This window comes from Salvelinus fontinalis, chromosome 21 (assembly GCF_029448725.1).
Source record: "Salvelinus fontinalis isolate EN_2023a chromosome 21, ASM2944872v1, whole genome shotgun sequence".
In the NCBI taxonomy this organism is placed as follows: Eukaryota; Metazoa; Chordata; class Actinopteri; order Salmoniformes; family Salmonidae; genus Salvelinus; species Salvelinus fontinalis.
In genome coordinates, this window is record NC_074685.1 from 17,501,990 (window position 1) to 17,521,814 (window position 19,825).

The 19,825-nt window shown below is 43.5% G+C and overlaps 1 protein-coding gene across 8 annotated transcripts in view; it reads left to right on the forward strand.

Moving 5' to 3' along the window:
* The window catches only part of LOC129818345 (histone-lysine N-methyltransferase EHMT1-like), a 32,849-nt gene extending 15,788 nt beyond the window's left edge, over nucleotides 1-17,061 (forward strand). For all 8 annotated transcript variants that reach the window (XM_055874143.1, XM_055874140.1, XM_055874144.1 and 5 more), the window contains exons 10-27: nucleotides 398-534; nucleotides 710-853; nucleotides 1,107-1,342; nucleotides 2,163-2,372; nucleotides 2,631-2,713; nucleotides 2,871-2,977; nucleotides 3,253-3,375; nucleotides 3,625-3,726; nucleotides 4,589-4,693; nucleotides 4,858-5,012; nucleotides 5,186-5,347; nucleotides 5,548-5,692; nucleotides 6,069-6,146; nucleotides 6,226-6,341; nucleotides 6,611-6,697; nucleotides 6,848-6,926; nucleotides 7,247-7,422; nucleotides 14,940-17,061. In XM_055874143.1, the coding sequence (XP_055730118.1) occupies nucleotides 398-534; nucleotides 710-853; nucleotides 1,107-1,342; nucleotides 2,163-2,372; nucleotides 2,631-2,713; nucleotides 2,871-2,977; nucleotides 3,253-3,375; nucleotides 3,625-3,726; nucleotides 4,589-4,693; nucleotides 4,858-5,012; nucleotides 5,186-5,347; nucleotides 5,548-5,692; nucleotides 6,069-6,146; nucleotides 6,226-6,341; nucleotides 6,611-6,697; nucleotides 6,848-6,926; nucleotides 7,247-7,422; nucleotides 14,940-15,117 (2,423 nt within the window). In that variant the 3' untranslated portion in view covers nucleotides 15,118-17,061. The remainder of the gene's footprint in view (nucleotides 1-397; nucleotides 535-709; nucleotides 854-1,106; nucleotides 1,343-2,162; nucleotides 2,373-2,630; nucleotides 2,714-2,870; nucleotides 2,978-3,252; nucleotides 3,376-3,624; nucleotides 3,727-4,588; nucleotides 4,694-4,857; nucleotides 5,013-5,185; nucleotides 5,348-5,547; nucleotides 5,693-6,068; nucleotides 6,147-6,225; nucleotides 6,342-6,610; nucleotides 6,698-6,847; nucleotides 6,927-7,246; nucleotides 7,423-14,939) is intronic.
* The last annotated feature ends 2,764 nt before the right edge of the window (nucleotides 17,062-19,825 follow it).

The window sequence follows — 19,825 nt, forward strand, 5'->3', positions numbered from 1 at the left end:
TCAGTAGAAAGAGTCAGTAGAAAGGCCTCTTTAGTGTCCTAAGTTTTCATAACTGTGACCTTAATTGCCTACCGTCTGTAAGCTGTTAGTGTCTTAACGACCGTTCCACAAGTGCATGTTCATTAATTGTTTATGGTTCATTGAACAAGCATGGGAAACAGTGTTTAAACCCTTTACAATGAAGATCTGTGAAGTTATTTGGATTTTTACGAATTATCTTTGAAAGACAGGGTCCTGAAAAAGGGACGTTTCTTTTTTTGCTGACGTTAGCTCTTTACAGTATATTTGTGTCTACAAATTCATCTCTATAAACTCTTGGAAAGAGCAGTAAACCTGTGTTTAGGAAGGGTCACATTGGCATCTGTTGGATGAGCTGAGTTGATGGTCCTCTGTGCAGGAGTTTCTGGGGGTGTGGAGGAAGACATGGTGCATGAGCTACCCCTCTGCAGCTGTCGCATGGAGACACCCAAGAGCCGGGAGATCCTCACACTGGCCGACAGGAAATGCATGGCCACAGAGAGCATTGACCGACAGGTGAGCCTGACGCTTGGTCTCATCCTATTTTTATACTTATTCCATTCCGTATGTTCACGTATCACATTCTCTCCCTATATCTTTGGCTGCCTTCTGATTCTCCATTATTTTCTACGCTGGAAAATTGGGATGCAGCCTTTGTTTCTCACTCAAATCTCTTTCCTTCTCCCCACAGCTAAGCAGATGTCAGAGTGCGGTTCTAAAGCATGAGATGATGCGTCCTTCAAACTCGGTGCAGCTGCTGGTGCTGTGTGAGGACCACCGGGCCGGCATGGTCAAGCACCAGTGCTGCCCCGGCTGTGGCTTCTTCTGCAGGGCTGTAAGTACTGGAACTTCCCTGGGGTGGGAATGGGAAAATGCCATCTAATTCTGAGTTAGTAGAAAGTGTCTTGTAGTAAGCCAGTAAAAGCTCTGGGTCCTAGTTATAGTGAGGGTTCTTGTTAGGGCACCAATATTTTTTCCTGGTCCTGTGCTTTGGAAAAAACCCTGGCCCTATGTAAACCACTGAACTATTGATGGGCTTCATTTTTTCCAGCTGTTGTCAAACTGACATAGCTGTGTTTGGGTTGTAGGGGACCTTCATGGAGTGCCAACTGGATGTCAACATCTCCCACCGTTTCCACCGGGCCTGTGCCTCGGTGCTGAAGGGCCAAACCTTCTGTCCACACTGTGGAGAGGAGGCCAGCAAGGCCAAGGAGGTCACCATTGCCAAGGCCGACACCACCTCCACCATGCCCGCCACACATGCTGCACACGGCCCTGCCACCCCCGGGGCTACAGAGGGCAGGGCAGACACCACCACTGGGGGGTAGGTTCACAGCACTGTTGGGAGTAATGGGTTGGGGGGGGGCGCGCATCCATTTCGGCCAATAGCATTTTTGTCAATACATACAGGTAACTGTCAAAATAAAAGAACCACTTGAGTGAATGAGGGATACAGTGTATTGAAAGCAGGTGCTTTCACACAAGTGTGGTTCCTGAGTTAATTAAGCAATTAACATGCCATCATGCTTAGTCATGTATAAAAATGCTGGGCATGCCATTATTTTGGCTACCATGGCTATGCCCCCATAGGATGACAATGCCCCCATCCACATGGCATGAGTGATCGTGAATGGTTTGATGAGCATGAAAAAGATGTAACCCGTATGCCATGGCCGTCTGTCACCAGATCTCAACACAAATGAACAATTAAGGGAGGTTCTGGAGCAATACCTGAGACAGCGGTTTCCACCACCTTTAACAAAACACCAAATTATGGAATTTCTTGTGGAAGAATGGTGTCGCATCCCTCTAATAGAGTTCCAGACACTTGTAGAATATATGCCAAGGTCCATTGAAGCTGTTCTGGGTTGTTGTGGCCCAAGAAGGCTTGCATGCTATCAAAATACCCTTACCTAGGCCAAAAACAAGAGTGGCACTTCAATACAGCAGCATTAAATCCACTACGCCCATGGAGCTATACATCAATAAAACATCTTTGGAGGATGATGTGGAAGTGATATAGTGGTGGAAAGGGGGGGTTGGTTTCCTATTATATCTCCCTTTCAGTCTGGGAAGAGGTCACTGGTACTTTGAACCGTATCACTCTTCTGTTGTAGTAGTCAGGCATTCTGTGTGCGTTTCAGTCTATCCTGTTTCTCTGTGGGAGGTGATATAAGTGGCCGAGCAGACAGCTCTCTCTCCATCCCCCCTGGGCACACACTGGACACCTCCTTCCCTGGGGGCTCCAGAACCGGAGTAGTGCCTCCTGCGGTGGGGATTGGGATGGGCATAGGATTGGGCACCACCCCTAAAGAGACCTTGGAGAGCATCCTGCTGGCATTGGACACAGAGAAGTAAGACACTACCAAGACTCAGGGTTGAGAGAAGAATGCTGCTCTACTATGCACTCGTTAGGCTAAATTGTTTCAGATTGTTGTTAGTATTGTGAAAAGTGCATTGTACAGTACATTCCTTTGACGTTCTTGTGTGCTTTGCTCATGTTTATGCACGTTCAATTATAGTTTTCTATCAAGATTTTCCTGTTATTGTGAGGGTGTGTGTATTCCTTTTGACTGACTTTCTCCATGTGTCCTGTTTGTGTTGTGCATCAGACCCAAGAAGCTGCGGTTTCACCCCAAGCAGCTGTTCATCTCTGCCAAACAGGGCGAGCTACAGAAGGTCCTTCTCATGCTGGGTGAGGGAGATGCCTTCAGTAAAACCTCAATGGGCCAGCATGTTTTTATTAATCAATTAACAAAAGTCATTATCCGGCCATTCACTCTTTATAACTAGTTCTGTGGTTGGGATTTTATGTTTAAAAAAAAGTATCTTTCTGCATCTCTGTCCACTAGTGGATGGGATGGACCCTAACTTTAAGATGGAGAGCCAGAGCAGACGCACCCCCCTCCATGTAGCAGCTGAAGCAGGCCACCAGGAGATCTGTCACCTGCTGGTTCAGGTGATGGTTGGCTATGGTTTCCCCTGGCAGTGGATGAGTGATGGGGTAGACAATGCATTACTTGGACATGCAGAATAGAGCTTTTCAGAATGTGTTCACTGGTATCTGTCTTGTGACTCACCAGCTTATCATGTTGAACATGGATTGACATCTTTTAATGGACTCATGTTAATTTTGATCAGGCAATATTTTCATATTTTGACACTGTATAAAGACATGTCCATAGTATTGATGAGTAGATTGATCCAGTTTTGATGTCCCTCCCTACCTACCAGTCTGGTGCTAACCTGGACATCTGTGATGAGGACCAGCGCACACCCCTGATGGAGGCCTGTGAGAACAACCACCTGGAGACAGTCCGCTACCTACTGAGTGCAGGAGCCATCGCCAGCCACAAGGTGGGTCAACCAACCCCCCCCTTTCCACCACTATATCACTTCCACATCATCCTCCAAAGATGTTTTATTGATGTATAGCTCCATGGGCGTAGTGGATTTAATGCTGCTGTATTGAAGCGCCACTCTTGCTTTAGGCCTAGGTAAGGGTATTTTGATAGCATGCAAGCGCTGTTGGTTAGTTGTTGCATTGTATTACAGTGCAAATCTTATGACAGGACCAATGTGTGTTTACTGCCCTTTGTTCTCCAGGATGTGGAGGGGTTCACGTGTCTCCACCTAGCTGCTAAGATTGGCCATTACAACATCGTGGAGCATCTCCTCTCCACAGGACTCATAGACATCAACTGTCAGGTGAGTTCTGTCCTTTTCAGTCATAAACCAGTGAAATCCAAGTTATTTCAGCATAACTGTAATTCTGCACAATCAAGTTTAGTCCCTCAAGAAGGCTATGGCTTAGGATGGCACATGTTGGTTGTACTACTGAAGTCAACCAGAACCAAGAATGCTTTCATGTTGATCCAGTTCTATTTTCCTCTGGCCTGTGTGTCATCCTCTCACTAGTGGCCTTTCTGTAGAGGTCTGATTCTCCTCCCGGTGGGTGTGCTGCCCCCATCCACTCGACATGGGTCCCTAATGGTTTTCTCTTACATTGCAGCCGCTACGGAATTATCAGTTCTTTCCCAGCATGCATTAGCTAGGATTGCATCTCCCCTGCTGTGTGATAACCTATTTGTTTGTGTAAAGCTATACACTGCCGAGTAAGTTGCCTTTGACCTCTATTCTGGCCATCTCTCTAAAACGGTTGTTTCTCTTTGCCTCTAAAAATGTATCTCATATCAATGATGTGTGGCAGGGATGCTTGAGCATTTCAAAAGGAGATATCTTTTGTCCTTTGTATGCCACCATCAAAGGCCATCTGACGCCATATGCCTGTGGGACTGCACAGTTTAGAACCCCGGTGTGGTATTTGAAGTGATGGACCTTGCTGCAGGTATTGAGAGATTATGGCAGGTCATGGCATTCTTTGTCCTTGTGGTGGTAACCTTGCCACTTAAGTTAGGTCTCTGAGCTCTTGAATAGAAATGCATCCTCACCCTTATAATACAATCTCTTGGAGAAGGTTAGTGAACTTGCTCACCGTTATATCCAGGACATTTAAAACAGTCCTGTACTGTAGGGGCCCATTCTTAAAGCTATGATGTTGCAACTCTAGGACGATGGCGGTTGGACGGCCATGATCTGGGCAACGGAGTATAAGCACCTAAACCAGGTGAAGCTGCTTCTCAATAAAGGGGCTGACATCAACATCAGGGACAAGGTCAGTAACCATGTGCAACTGAAGGTCCTCATGATCTCCCCCGAGCCAAATTGTTTCAATGGCTTTGTGTCTGACTGTTGTCTAACTTATGTCTGACTGTTATGTCTATGGCTTTGTTTTGTCTGACTGTTGTGAATTTGCTGCTGTTTGTTGTCGTTTTGAAGGAGGAGAACATCTGTCTCCACTGGGCTGCATTCTCTGGCAGTGTGGAGATTGCTGAGCTCCTCCTAGAGGCCAAGTGTGATCTCCATGCTGTCAACATCCATGGAGACTCCCCTCTGCACATCGCCGCGCGGGAGAACAGGCTTGAATGTGTCACGTGAGTAAAGGTTGAGGGGAAATGGCTCTGGTGAGTCAGCAATAAGTAATAGAATCTCCATCTACAGCACTGCTGTGGCTGTAGCCTCCATTATTATAACAAAGGCTGTAGCCACTTCAGGACTATTCCATCTAGTACACTTAAGTGATGTGTTGAAGTCTGTGGTCCCTCAGACTCTTGCTGTCTCGTGGGGTGGATGTCAACTTGAAGAACCGTGAGGGGGAGACCCCGCCGGACTGCTGCAGCCGCAGCTCCAGGGTGTGGCTCACCCTTCAAACAAACAGGAAGATTAGGGAGGCCAGGAGCAGCACCCAGGGGGAGAAGGTCCTCAACAGGTAGAATCCCTTGTTCTCTCTCAATAATCTCCTGCATTACGCTCTTAGACATAATTTTTCTATCGTCGGTAATGCATGGTACCCTGCTCCTTTTTATCTCTCTTTCACTTGTGGCTACCTCTTTGTTTTGATAATAATGCATTGATAGTCTAACACTGAGTCCACTGAGACCTGAGCCTCCATCTCCCTCCACACTACAGAGACATAGCCCGGGGGTATGAGAGAGTTCCAGTCCCCTGTGTCAACTCGGTGGATAGTGAGCCCTGTCCGGACAACTATAAATACGTGCCAGACAACTGTGTCACCTCCCCCATGAACATAGACAAGAACATCACACACTTACAGGTGGGTAATGTTGCTGGATAGAACATCATAGTTGATCATGCTTACAGGCTAGCACAGGGGTGGGCAACATACCCATTCAATATGTCCCGTGGGAGGTTTGGGTAAACAAAGTAAATGACCAACAAAAAAAAAGACTGTCTAAAACTAGATTAAGTATGTCCAAATTGTAAGGAACCTATACTTTTAAATGACAGTCTTTTTTTTCTGGCCCGCAAATTGCTTTTGACAAACAAATCTGTCTGAAGAAATATTTGCGGGCGACTGCTGAATTTTGAAATCCCAATGTGGCCCTCAAGACAATTTTTATTGCCCACCCCTGGGACAGCATGTCATGAAAGATTAAATGACCATCTCTTTTCATCCCTGCTGTCCACAGTACTGTGTGTGTAAAGACAACTGCTCCTCAAGCAGCTGCATGTGTGGCCAGCTCAGCCTACGCTGTTGGTATGACAAGGTAAGCCCGAGTACTTCACTATTGTTGACAAAGTGATGATCTTGCATGATCGTCATGTCTGTTCCGTGACCGTTCTCAGAATGGTCGTCTGCTCCCCGAGTTCTATCGTGAGGAACCGCCCCTTATCTTCGAGTGTAACCACGCCTGCTCCTGCTGGAGAACCTGTAAGAACCGTGTGGTGCAGAACGGACTGAGGTACCGTACCAAGACCGCCTCACATGGCCACACTGACGGCCAAATTTCCTGTCTATACATGCTACCATATTTATGAAACCAAGCCAACACTTGTCAACCCTATTGATAAGAACATCTAAATCAGAAAAATGTATTTCAATGACAGTCAATCAGCAGTCCTTCATGGGAAAGTTTTCATGGATTTTACTTCCCAAATCCATGTGAGGATAATGTTTGGGAGATGAGTGTACTGTAAGAACATCAATGCTGAAAAAGTTAGTTTTTCTCAGGGTCCGGCTCCAACTGTTCCGGACCAGTCAGATGGGCTGGGGGGTCCGGACACTGCAGGAAATTCCTCAGGGGACCTTTGTGTGCGAGTGAGTCCCAGACGTACCCCTTTCACAATGCATAGTTCAGCTTTATTTTGCTGCAAGTTCTTAATGATTTCCCATGCGATGTCATCTGTGTGTTGTGCTGCATTGATATTTGTGGTGTTGCTGGGTCCGGACCCCACTTCTTGTCCACAGGTACGTTGGGGAGATCATCTCTGATGCAGAGGCAGATGTCAGGGAAAACGATTCCTACCTGTTCAACCTGGATAGCAAGGTAGGGATCAGTGCTACTATTCTCATCACCTTATGAAACCTAAATCCCAAAGCTTTGCAGGCGCCTTAGGACAAATCCTAAATGTAACTAGTTATCTCAACTTGGGCTACTGTAATTGAAGGTTTCAATCTGTTACCCAGTGATCAAAAATTAATTTTTATTCCTGTCTCTTGAGGCCTATCCTTGTGGGGTTTCTAAAACACTCAATTCTTCTGATAATTGTCTTACTTTGTTATTCTGTTTGATATCTCTACCACTGCAGATTATGCAGATCCTGCTTTATTCATTATCATCCATTTATGTGTGTTCTTTGGTCGCAGGTGGGTGACATATACTGCATAGATGCCCGTTTCTATGGCAACATCAGCCGGTTCATCAACCACATGTGCGAGCCGAACCTATTCTCCTGCCGGGTGTTCACGGCACACCAGGACCTGCGCTTCCCCCATATCGCCTTCTTCGCCTGCGAGACCATCAAGGCTGGGGAAGAGCTAGGGTAAGGGTCATATACAATGCATTCGGAAAGTATTCAGACCCCTTGACTTTTTCCATATTTTGTTACATAACAGACTTATTCTAAAATTGATTAAATAGTTTTTTCCCCCCTCATCAATCTACACACCATACCCAATAATGACAAACCAAAAACAGGTTTTTAGAAAATTTTGCTAATATATTCCAAATAAAAAAACATTACATTTTACATAAGTATTCAGACACTTTACTCAGTACTTTGGGAGCGATTACAGCCTTGAGTCTTCTTGGGTGTGACGCTACAAGCTTGGCACACCTGTATTTGGGGAGTTTCTCCCATTCTTCTCTGCAGATCCCCTCAAGCTCTGTCAGGTTAGATGGGGAGTGTCGCTGCACAGCTATTTTCACGTCTCTCCAGAGATGTTCGGCCGGGTTCAAGTCCGGCCTCTGGCTGGGCTATTCAGGGATATTCAGAGACTTGTCCCGAAGCCCCTCCTACATTGTCTTGACTGTGCTTAGGCTCGTTGTCCTGTTGGAAGGTGAACCTTCGCCCAAGTCTGAGGTTCGGAGCGCTCTGGAGCAGGTTTTCATCAAGGATCTCTCTGTACTTTGCTCCGTTAATTTTTCCCTCGATCCTGACTAGTCTCCCTGTCACTGAAAAACATCCCCACAGTATGATGCTGCCGCACCCATGCTTCACTATAGGGATGGTCACAGGTTTCCTCCAGACCTGACGCTTGGTATTCAGGCCAAAGAGTTCAATCTTGGTTTCATCAGACCAGAGAATTTGTTTCTCATGGTCTGAGTCCTTTAGGTGCCTTTTGGCAAACTCCAACCGGGCTGACATATGCCTATTGTTTTTTTTGTAACCTTTTATTTAACTAGGCAAGTCAATTAAGAACAAATTCTTATTTACAATGACAGCCTACCCCGGCCAAACCCTTAAACCTGATGACGCTGGGCCAATTGTGTGCCGCCCTATGCGACTCCCGATCACGGCCGTTGTGATACAGCATGGAATCGAACCAGGGTCTGTAGTGACGCCTCTAGCACTGAGATGCCACTCGGGAGCCTTTTACTGAGGAGTGGCTTCCGTCTGGCCACTACCATAAAGGTTTGATTGGTGGATTGCTGCAGAGATGGTTGTCCTTCTGGAAGGTTCTCCCATCTCCACAGAGGAGCTTTGGCAGTGACCATCGGGCTCTTGGTCACCTCCCTGACCACGGCCCTTCTCCCCTAATTGCTCAGTTTGGCTGGGTTCAAAACTTCTTCCATTTAAGAATGGAGGAGGTCACTGTGTTCTTGGGGACTTTCAATGCTGCAGAAATGTTTTGGTACCCTTCCCCAGATCTGTGCCTCAACACAATCTTATCTCGAAGCTCTATGGACAATTCCTTCAACCTTGTGGCTTGGTTTTTGTTCTGACATGCACTGTCAACTGTGGGACCTTATATAGACAAGTGTGGGCCCTTTCCAAATCATGTCCAATCAATTGGATTTTCCACAGGTGGACTCTAATCAAGTTGTAGAAATATCTCAAGGATGATCAATAGAAACAGGATACACCTGAGCTCAATTTCGAGTCTCATAGCAAAGGGTCTGAATACTTATGTAAATATGGTATTTCCGTTTACTTTTTTATAAATGTGCACATGTAAAAAAAAATAATAATAATGTTTTGGCTTTCATTATGGGATATTGTGTGTAGATTGAGAAATGTTGTATTTAATCAATTTGAGTAACGTAACAAAGTGGAAAAAGGAAGGAGTATTCCCATCCTTTCACTTTTTCCACGTTTTGTTGTTACAGCCTGAATTTAAAATGTATTAAATAGATTTTGTGTCACTGGCTTACACACAATACCCCATAATGTCAGTGTATTTGTTTTTTGAAATTTGTACAAATTCATAAATGAAAGGCTGAAATCTCTTGAGTCAATAAGTATTCAACCCCTTTGTTATAACAAGCCTAAGTAAGCACATTTTTACTCCTGAACAGAGGTGCCCAATGTAAACTGCTTGTTACTCAGGCACAGAAGCTAGGATATACATATAATTGGTAGTATTGGATAGAAAACACTCTAAAGTTTCAAACTGTTAAAATAATGTCTGAGTATAACATAACTGATATAGCAGGCGAAAGGAAGGAGAATCCATCCGGGATTTTTTTTTGAGGTCACCACTCATTATAATGGCTGTCTTTTTATTTTTTTTATTTTATTTCACCTTTATTTAACCAGGTAGGCTAGTTGAGAACAAGTTCTCATTTGCAACTGCGACCTGGCCAAGATAAAGCATAGCAGTGTGAACAGACAACACAGAGTTACACATGGAGTAAACAATAAACAAGTCAATAACATGGTAGAAAAAAAAGAGAATCTATATACAATGTGTGCAAAAGGCATGAGGTAGGCAATAAATCGAGTAATTACACTTTAGCAGATTAACACTGGAGTGATAAATCATCAGATGATCATGTGCAAGAAGAGATACTGGTGTGCAAAAGAGCAGAAAAGTAAATAAATAAAAGCAGTATGGGGGGTGAGGTAGGTAAATTGGGTGGGTAGTTTACAGATGGACTATGTACAGCTGCAGCAATTGGTTAGCTGCTCGGATAGCAGATTTTTAAAGTTGTTGAGGGAGATAAAAGTCTCCAACTTCAGAGATTTTTGCAATTCGTTCCAGTCGCAGGCAGCAGAGAACTGGAAGGAAAGGCGTCCAAATGAGGTTTTGGCTTTAGGGATGATCAGTGAGATAAACCTGCTGGAGCGCGTGCTACGGGTGGGTGTAGCCATCGTGACCAGTGAACTGAGATAAGGCGGCACTTTACCTAGCATAGCCTTGTAGATGACCTGGAGCCAGTGGGTCCGACGACGAACATGTAGCGAGGGCCAGCCGACTAGGGCATACAGGTCGCAGTGGTGGGTCGTATAAGGTGCTTTAGTAACAAAACGGATGGCACTGTGATAAACTGCATCCAGTTTGCTGAGTAGAGTATTGGAAGCTATTTTGTAGATGACATCGCCGAAGTCGAGGATCGGTAGGATAGTCAGTTTTACTAGGGTAAGTTTGGCGGCGTGAGTGAAGGAGGCTTTGTTCCGGAATAGAAAGCCGACTCTAGATTTGATTTTGGATTGGAGATGTTTGATATGAGTCTGGAAGGAGAGTTTGCAGTCTAGCCAGACACCTAGGTACTTATAGATGTCCACATATTCTAGGTCGGAACCGTCCAGGGTGGTGATGCTAGTCGGGCATGCGGGTGCAGGCAGCGAACGGTTGAAAAGCATGCATTTGGTTTTACTAGCGTTTAAGAGCAGTTGGAGGCCACGGAAGGAGTGTTGCATGGCATTGAAGCTCGTTTGGAGGTTAGATAGCACAGTGTCCAAGGAAGGGCCGGAAGTATACAGAATGGTGTCGTCTGCATAGAGGTGGATCAGGGAATCGCCCGCAGCAAGAGCAACATCATTGATGTATACAGAGAAAAAAGTCGGCCCGAGAATTGAACCCTGTGGTATCCCCCATAGAGACTGCCAGAGGACCGGACAACATGCCCTCCGATTTGACACACTGAACTCTGTCTGCAAAGTAGTTGGTGAACCAGGCAAGGCAGTCATTAGAAAAACCGAGGCTATTGAGTCTGCCGATAAGAATATGGTGATTGACAGAGTCGAAAGCCTTGGCCAGGTCGATGAAGACGGCTGCACAGTAATGTCTTTTATCGATGGCGGTTATGACATCGTTTAGTACCTTGAGCGTGGCTGAGGTGCACCCGTGACCGGCTCGGAAACCGGATTGCACAGCGGAGAAGGTACGGTAGGATTCGAGATGGTCAGTGATCTGTTTGTTGACTTGGCTTTCGAAGACCTTAGATAGGCAGGGCAGGATGGATATAGGTCTGTAACAGTTTGGGTCCAGGGTGTCTCCCCCTTTGAAGAGGGGGATGACCGCGGCAGCTTTCCAATCCTTGGGGATCTCAGATGATACGAAGGAGAAGTTGAACAGGCTGGTAATAAGGGGTGCGACAATGGCGGCGGACAGTTTCAGAAATAGGGGGTCCAGATTGTCAAGCCCAGCTGATTTGTATGGGTCCAGGTTTTCCAGCTCTTTCAGAACATCTGCTATCTGGATATGGGTAAAGGAGAAGCTGGGGAGGCTTGGGCGAGTAGCAGCGGGGGGGGCGGGGCTGTTGGCCAAGGTTGGAGTCGCCAGGAGGAAGGCATGGCCAGCCATTGAGGAATGTTTGTTGAAGTTTTCGATTATCAGTGGTGACCGTGTTACCTAGCCTCAGTGAAGTGGGCAGCTGGGAGGAGGTGCTCTTGTTTTCCATGGACTTTACAGTATCCCAGAACTTTTTGGAGTTAGAGCTACAGGATGCAAATTTCTGCTTGAAAAAGCTGGCCTTTGCTTTCCTGACTGACTGTGTGTATTGGTTCCTGACTTCCCTGAACAGTTGCATATCGCGGGGGCTCTTCGATGCTATTGCAGTTCGCCACAGGATGTTTTTGTGCTGGTCGAGGGCAGTCAGGTCTGGAGTGAACCAAGGGCTATATCTGTTCTTGGTTCTGCATTTTTTGAACGGAGCATGCTTGTCTAATATGGTGAGGAAGTAACTTTTTGAAGAATGACCAGGCATCCTCAACTGACGGGATGAGGTCAATATCCTTCCAGGGTACCCGGGCCAGGTCGATTAGAAAGGCCTGCTCGCAGAAGTGTTTTAGGGAGCGTTTGACAGTGATGAGGGGTGGTCGTTTGGCCGCGGACCCGTGGCGGATACAGGCAATGAGGCAGTGATCGCTGATATCTTGATTGAAGACAGCAGAGGTGTATTTGGAGGGCAAGTTGGTCAGGATAATGTCTATTAGGGTGCCCATGTTTACGGATTTAGGGTTGTACCTGGTGGGTTCCTTGACGATTTGAGTGAGATTGAGGGCATCAAGCTTAGATTGTAGGACTGCCGGGGTGTTAAGCATATCCCAGTTTAGGTCACCTAACAGAACAAACTCTGAAGCTAGATGGGGAGCGATCAATTCACAGATGGTGTCCAGGGCACAGCTGGGAGCTGAGGGGAGTCGGTAGCAGGCGGCAACAGTGAGAGACTTATTTCTGGAGAGATTAATTTTTAAAATTAGAAGTTCGAACTGTTTGGGCATAGACCTGGAAAGTATGACAGAACTTTGCAGGCTATCTCTGCAGTAGATTGCAACTCCTCCCCCTTTGGCAGTTCTATCTTGACGGAAAGTGTTATAGTTGGGTATGGAAATCTCAGAATTTTTGGTGGCCTTCCTAAGCCAGGATTCGGAAACGGCAAGGACATCAGGGTTGGCAGAGTGTGCTAAAGCGGTGAGTAAGGCAAACTTAGGGAGGAGGCTTCTGATGTTGACATGCATAAGGCCAAGGCTTTTTCGATCACAGAAGTCAACAAATGAGGGTGACTGGGGACATGCAGGGCCTGGGTTTACCTCCACATCACCCGAGGAACAGAGGAGTAGTAGGATGAGGGTGCGGCTAAAGGCTATCAAAACTGGTCGCCTAGAGCGTTGGGGACAAGGAATAAAAGGAGCAGATTTATGGGCGTGGTAGAATAGATTCTGGGCATAATGTGCAGACCAGGGTATGGTGGGGCACGGGTACAGCGGAGGCAAGCCCAGGCACTGGGTGATGATAAGAGAGGTTGTATCTCTGGACATGCTGGTCTCAATGGGTGAGGTCACCGCATGTGTGGGGGGTGGGACAAAGGAGGTATCAGAGGTACGGAGAGTGGAACTACGGGGTCCATTGCAAACCTAAACAATGATAACTAGCCTGAACAACAGTATGCAAGGCATATTGATATTTGTGAGAGACATACAATAAGGCATAAAGTGATTGCAGGTCTTGATTGGGGGAGCTAGTTAAAACAACAGGTGAGATAACAGCAGCTAGTCAGCTAACACAGCAACAGCAGGTAAAAATGGCGACGACCAGGCAGAGAGGGTCGGATTATGGGAATATGGGAATTCTATGGGAATATGAATGGAATACCTCCCAGGTTGCAGTTCCTGGGGCTTCCAGTAGATGTCAACAGTCTTTAGAAAGAGTTTCAGGCTTTAAAAAAAAAAAAGGAGCTAGAATTTGTAGTTTTTCTAAGTGGCTCGCATTTTGGCTGTAGTGTTGTGGTGCGTGTCAGTGAGGGCGTGCACTTCGTTATTTATCTCCGGTAATGAACATACTATTCTCAGTCTTAACTTTTATTGTTTATTTACATATTAGGGTACCTGAGGATTGGTTATAAACGTTGTTTGACTTGTTTGGACAAAGTTTATTGGTAACTTTCAGGATTCATTTGTATGCATTTTGAACGAGGGAAACCGGTGGATTACTGAGTCAGGCGCGCCAATTTAACTTACTTTTTTGGGATATAAAGAACTTATTGAACAAAAGGATCATTTGTTATGTAGCTGGGACCCTTGTGATTGCAACCAGAGGAAGATCTTCAAAGGTAAGTTATTTATTTTATCGCTATTTCTGACTTTCGTGATGCTTGGTTGGAAAATGTATGTAATGCTTTTGTGTGCGTGGCACTTTCCTCAGATAATCGCATGATGTGCTTTCGCCGTAAAGCCTTTTTGAAATCTGACAAAGTGGCTGGATTAACAAGAAATTAAGCTTTTAAACAATGTAAGACACTTGTATTTTTATGAATGTTTAATATTATGAATTTTGTATTTTGAATTTCGCGCTCTGCAATTTCACCAGATGTTGTCGAAGTGGGGCGCTAGCGGCACGTCTATCCCAAAGAGGTTTTTAAAATGATAGTAATTCAACAATCTCATCTCTGTACCCCACATATACAATTATCTGTGAAGTCCCTCAGTTGATAAGTGAATTTCAAACACAGATTAAACCACAAAGACCAGGGAGGTTATCCAATTCCTCGCAAAGAAGGGTACTGTGAATATCCCTGTGAGCATGGTAAAGTTATTCATTACACTTTGGATTGTGTAGCAATATCAATCAATCAATCAAGTTTATTTTATATAGCCCTTCGTACATCAGCTAATATCTCGAAGTGCTGTACAGAGACCCAGCCTAAAACCCCAAACAGCTAGAATGCAGGTGTAGAAGCAATACACCCAGTCACTCCAAAGATACAGGTGTCTTTCCTAACTCAGTTGCCCGGAGAGGAAGGTAACCTCAGAAATTTCACCATGAGGCCAATAGTGACTTTAAGTGATAGTGACTTTTTAGGGTTTAATAGGTGTGATAGGATTTGTTTTTTTAAGTTTTCCATTTTGTCATCCGAGTATTTTGTGTATATTGTTGACAGAAAATGACTTTTAAATCCATTTTCATCCCACCTTGTGAATACTTTCTGAATGCACTTTAATATGTTTTACTTGGCACACGGTCAAGTTATTACCAGTCTTTGGAAGATATTACCCTGTAAGCATATTTAAGTTTGTAATTCTGTGGATTTTTTGGCCTTTAATAATTGTGTTCCCCCTAAAATCAAGATTAGGTTGCTTGATTTAAGATTTCTCTCCAACCCCTCATCTCTCAGGTTTGACTACGGTGACAATTTCTGGGACATCAAGGGAAAGCACTTTAGCTGTGAGTGCGGCTCTCCCAAGTGCAAGCACTCTGCAGCGACCATCGCTCTGCGCCAGGCAGACAGCTCGCCCCTGGACCAGCAGTCCAGCGCCCTCCCTGACACCAGCTCCTCCACCACCCCTTTCTGAGCCCCCTCTCCCACCCCCACAAAAAGGACTTCCAGACCAGTGGAGATACGTCTCCATCCCCAGTTGAATCATCACCTTCAGGCCTGTGGAGCTCATCACTGAGACCTAAAATCAACCCCACAGAAACCCACCTGCTTCATGTCTCAACCAGCTCTAACATCACCTCCTTACCAGCACAAACTCTGAACTTCTGCTGAAACTCACCCTCAGTGCAGGACATATTGGACAGGAAGCCAGTCTGTTTGATTGACGTGTGTCCGACGCACTATGAACAACTTTTATGAGAAGGAATAAAACACTACTATGAGCCTGGCTCTTGTTTTGTTGTTTCCTATTGTCATTCTCATACCGGCTTTGTGCTCAGTTCTGGGTAATGGTGTTTCCTGGCCCTTGGTCGGAATTAAGTTTGTACTAAGCAGCAATGTATATCTATCCATGAAAAATATTTCCACTGTGCGAAAGGCATTTGTAGCATAGGAGTGCCCTTACCCTCTCACATGATACCATAGAAATTAGAAATGTTCATGCACAATTTGAGACATTTGATGTATTTACCTCATGCTATAGTTTGATTGCAAAGGGGACAGAGGACTTAGGTCACAATCATGTATGTTTTACTGGACTTCCCTTGAGCATTTCTACAGGAAAATAATTGTCAGTGCTAGATATCAATTATGAAAACAAATACTTTTGAATTCACTTTATATTCAAATCTAATTTTAAATCTGTTATATTCTGTTACATTTAGTCAAGTGTATTGTATGCAGAATCAGGTTATGGAAAGACCTTTTGATAATGATCATGAGTACAAAATTTGAAGGCAATGAGAATACTAACCAATCATCTCACTGTTCTGTTTAGAGGGGTGAAGTAAAGTTGACACTGTCCAGTGAAGGCAGTTGCAATCTGCTTTGACCACAAAGGAGTGGCAGATTTTCCGTCAGTTCTGGCATGAATTCCTCTTCAACACAATGGTCCTTTTCTATTAAATACTTTTCTTCTGGAAACAGTATGTGCGTATATGAAAGATGTTGTGACATCAAATTGCCCAACTGTAAGGGTGTCAAGATTGCAAAAGAGTTGAGGTGGGAGTTGACTAAGCTGTACAGTTATGTACTATACTGTACCTACAAAATGAAAGCAGGTGAATTTTTATTTATTTTTATCTGCAGGATTTTTAAGCATGTTTAAGGCTGACACCTTGAATATTAAGTTTTAAATACATTTTACATAATTTTGGATTGACTGCATTGGGGTTGAATGTTAATGGGGTGAGATGCAAGCAAATTCTGCTGGCAATATTTTATTTTCCTTTTGTTGATTTTGCATTGTAAAATTAAGCAAATAATTTTTTTCTTTTTACATTTAACTTCAGTGTTTGTATCTGTAGTTTAGCCTGTTTCAATTTTGTTACACCATTTCATGTTGATGGAAACCTACACATTATTCCTATGTATTTAATGTGGTTAGTACAGTAGTGACTCTTGTGCCCATTTTCAAAGGTATGAATATAAAAAGGTTATACAAAATTATTTACTTTCTGTTACATATTTCTGGACCGTGAAACATCCATCTCATTGGTTGTATCTTTCTTTTTCAATAAATGTACTAATGGATATGGCTGCCAGGTTTTATTAACAGAGCATAATGAGTACGGTGGGCACACACTAGACAGGTTCCGGTGGATGAGGATTTTCGGAAAGAAGATTTAAGAGGAAGCCTCTGAGAAACACCTGGAGACAGAAGCTTGAGGCAGATAGTGCCTTCGGGAAAGTATTCACACTGCTTCACTTTCCACATTTTGTTGTGTTAGTCTGAATTTAAAATTGATTAAATTTAGATTTTTTTTATTCACTGGCCTACACCCAATATCCCATGTCAGTGGAATTATGTTTTTAGAAATGTTTACAAATGAATTAAAACTGAAAAGGTGAAATATCTTGAGTCAAGTATTCGACCACTTTGTTATTGCAAGCATAAATATGCTCAGTTGCATGTGAAGACAAACACCATTGTAAATACATATTTTCCCTTTTATGCTTTTAACTATTTGCATGTCATTACAACACTGTATATAGATAGACATGACATTTGAAATGTCTTTATTCTTTTGGAACTTCTGTGAGTAATGTTTACTGTTTATTTGTGTTTATTTCACCTTTATCTACTTCATTTGTTTAGGCAACGTTAACATATGTTTCCCATGCCAATAAAGCCCTTAAAATTATATGAAAATGAATTGAGGCCCAACTCGGCGGGAAAATCTGTCTCCAGCAGGTGGCGTTTTTTAGTTTTTCCCAACAAGCAAGGACTTTTTGTATGGAGGTCAATGAAAGTGTCGAATTTGGCTTATTTGCTACGTGAGGTTTATTTGATCGAATAGAAGGGTCGTAATGCTTGAGGAGTTTGATGTGTACTGATATAAGTAGGACACGTGACAGCAAAAACACTGTATATCGGAGTTGCCTCGAGATGGCTATGCATATTCATGGTATTTTTATTTTAAAAATGTATTTCATGACGTATGAGGCTAGTAGCACAGCATCTTCTCCATAGTATACAGCCGGTTGATGTCAACAACCCTCATCAAATATTCAAAACAGGATTACAATGAGATAAATCCACCAATCCAAAGAAAGGCGGGAGCTAGACAACCCGCGTGCCGTTATGTGGACAACGACTCCCATTGTTAGGGCAGAGAGAGATGTACAGTATCTTGTCAGTATATCCATAATCTTTGGATCAGTGTAGATCCGCAATAAAAATATCTGGTTGGTTTGGAGATGACACCCTAATACAGACAGAAGCATATTTGTTCTACGAAATATACTGTAGTCCCAAAGACATGTATTCTCCAATATTTTATTTTCTCTGTTACGATGTGTGCGCTGAACTGGCATGCATGATTGTTGATGACACTCCAATGTTCAGATGAAGGGAATTAAAGTCTATAATGCGCACCACAACAGCGCTCAACTCGGATAGCGGTGTGTAGCCTACTTTAGCTGCTGGCAAAGTAATTCAAAGCCTATACTTTGTCACTGGATGTAACTTTCCTGTGCTACTATTTTTGCCATGTAATGTTATTAAAACAAAATCAGACAATGCACAATTATTAATGCAATCGTGGGAAAAGCAAGTTTTGGCAAATGTATTTTGAAAGCAGTTTTTGCCTTTGTTTAAAAGAAGAGGGCGGTCCCAGTTTTGCATTGTTACCAAGTTTAATTTTCTACTGCTTCAATTGCACGTGTGGCATTGTTTTCACAAATGCATTTTTGAAACCAGAGCTTCAAGCATGGTTTAGGCGCAGGTACTAAACAGAGCTCTTAAAAAGTGCAATATTGTCTTAAAAGGGCAATGACACACCTTGTAATTACTTTTTTCCTTCGAATTAATAATTGTTTATCTAATCATATAATAATAATAATTAACAATAACAATCAAGATGTTATGTCCAATTCTCCTGGGAGGACCCCGGACCCCCTAAGCAAGGGTACTGGAATTGGCAAACTTGCTGTTTAATACTTGTAAAAAAGTATCCTCTTTCACCTAAAGGCATGAGGGGCATGACTTACTTACATGAAAGGGGAGGTTAACTTAGCCCTAGACAATCGGTCTGAGATCAACTTAAGTTTCAGTCATGGGATTTATTTTGCTTTAACCCCAGCGTAGATGGGTAAAAATAGAAAAAGGCAGACATTGAATATCCCTTTGAGCATGGTAAAGTTATTCATTACACTTTATATTGTGTATTAATACACCCAGTCTCAACAAAGATACAGGCGTCCTTCCTATCCTTTGAGCATGGTGAAGTTATAAATTACACCTTGGATGGTGTACCCAACCATGAGAAAAATACAGGTGTACTTCCTAACTCAGTTGAGTTTAAATTGTTAGAGTTTAATGGCTGTGACAGGAGAAAACTGAAGATGGAAAAACAACATTGTAGTTACTCCACGTATACTAACCTAATTTCAGAGTGAAAAGAAGGAAGCCTGTACAGAATAAAAATATTCCAAAACATGCATCCTAAAACTGCAAAAAAAATGCCAAAGAAATTAACTTCATGTCCTGAATACAAAGTGTTGTGTTTGGGGCAAATCCAACACAACACATCACTGAATACCACTTCATATTTTCAAACATGGTGGTGGCTGCATCATGTTATGGGTATGCTTGTCATCTGCAAGGACTAAGGTGTTTTTTTACTATAAAAAGAAACAGAATATAGCTAAGCACAGGCAAAATCATTGAGGAAAATCTGGTTCAGTCTGCTTTCCAACAGACACTGAGAGACAAATTCACCTTTCAGCAGGACAATGGCCTAAAACACAAGGCCAAATATACACTGTAGTGGCTTACCAAGAAGAGATTGAATGTTCCAAAGTGGCATAGTTACAGTTGCTGTCAGGCAATGACAACAACCAACTTGACAGAGCTTGAAGAATAAAAAAAATGTGTGCAAAGCTCTTAGAGACTTACCCAGAAAGACTCACAGCTGTAATCGCTGCCAACGGTGATTCTAGTATTGACTCAGGGCTGGAATATTTTTTTGTAAATAATATATTTCTGTATTTAATTTGCTATAAATTTGCTAACATTTCTAAAAACATGTTTTCACTTTGTCATTATAGGTATTGTGTGTCCATTTTGAATACAGGCTGTAACACAACAAAATGTGGAATAAGTCAAGGGGTATGAATCGTTT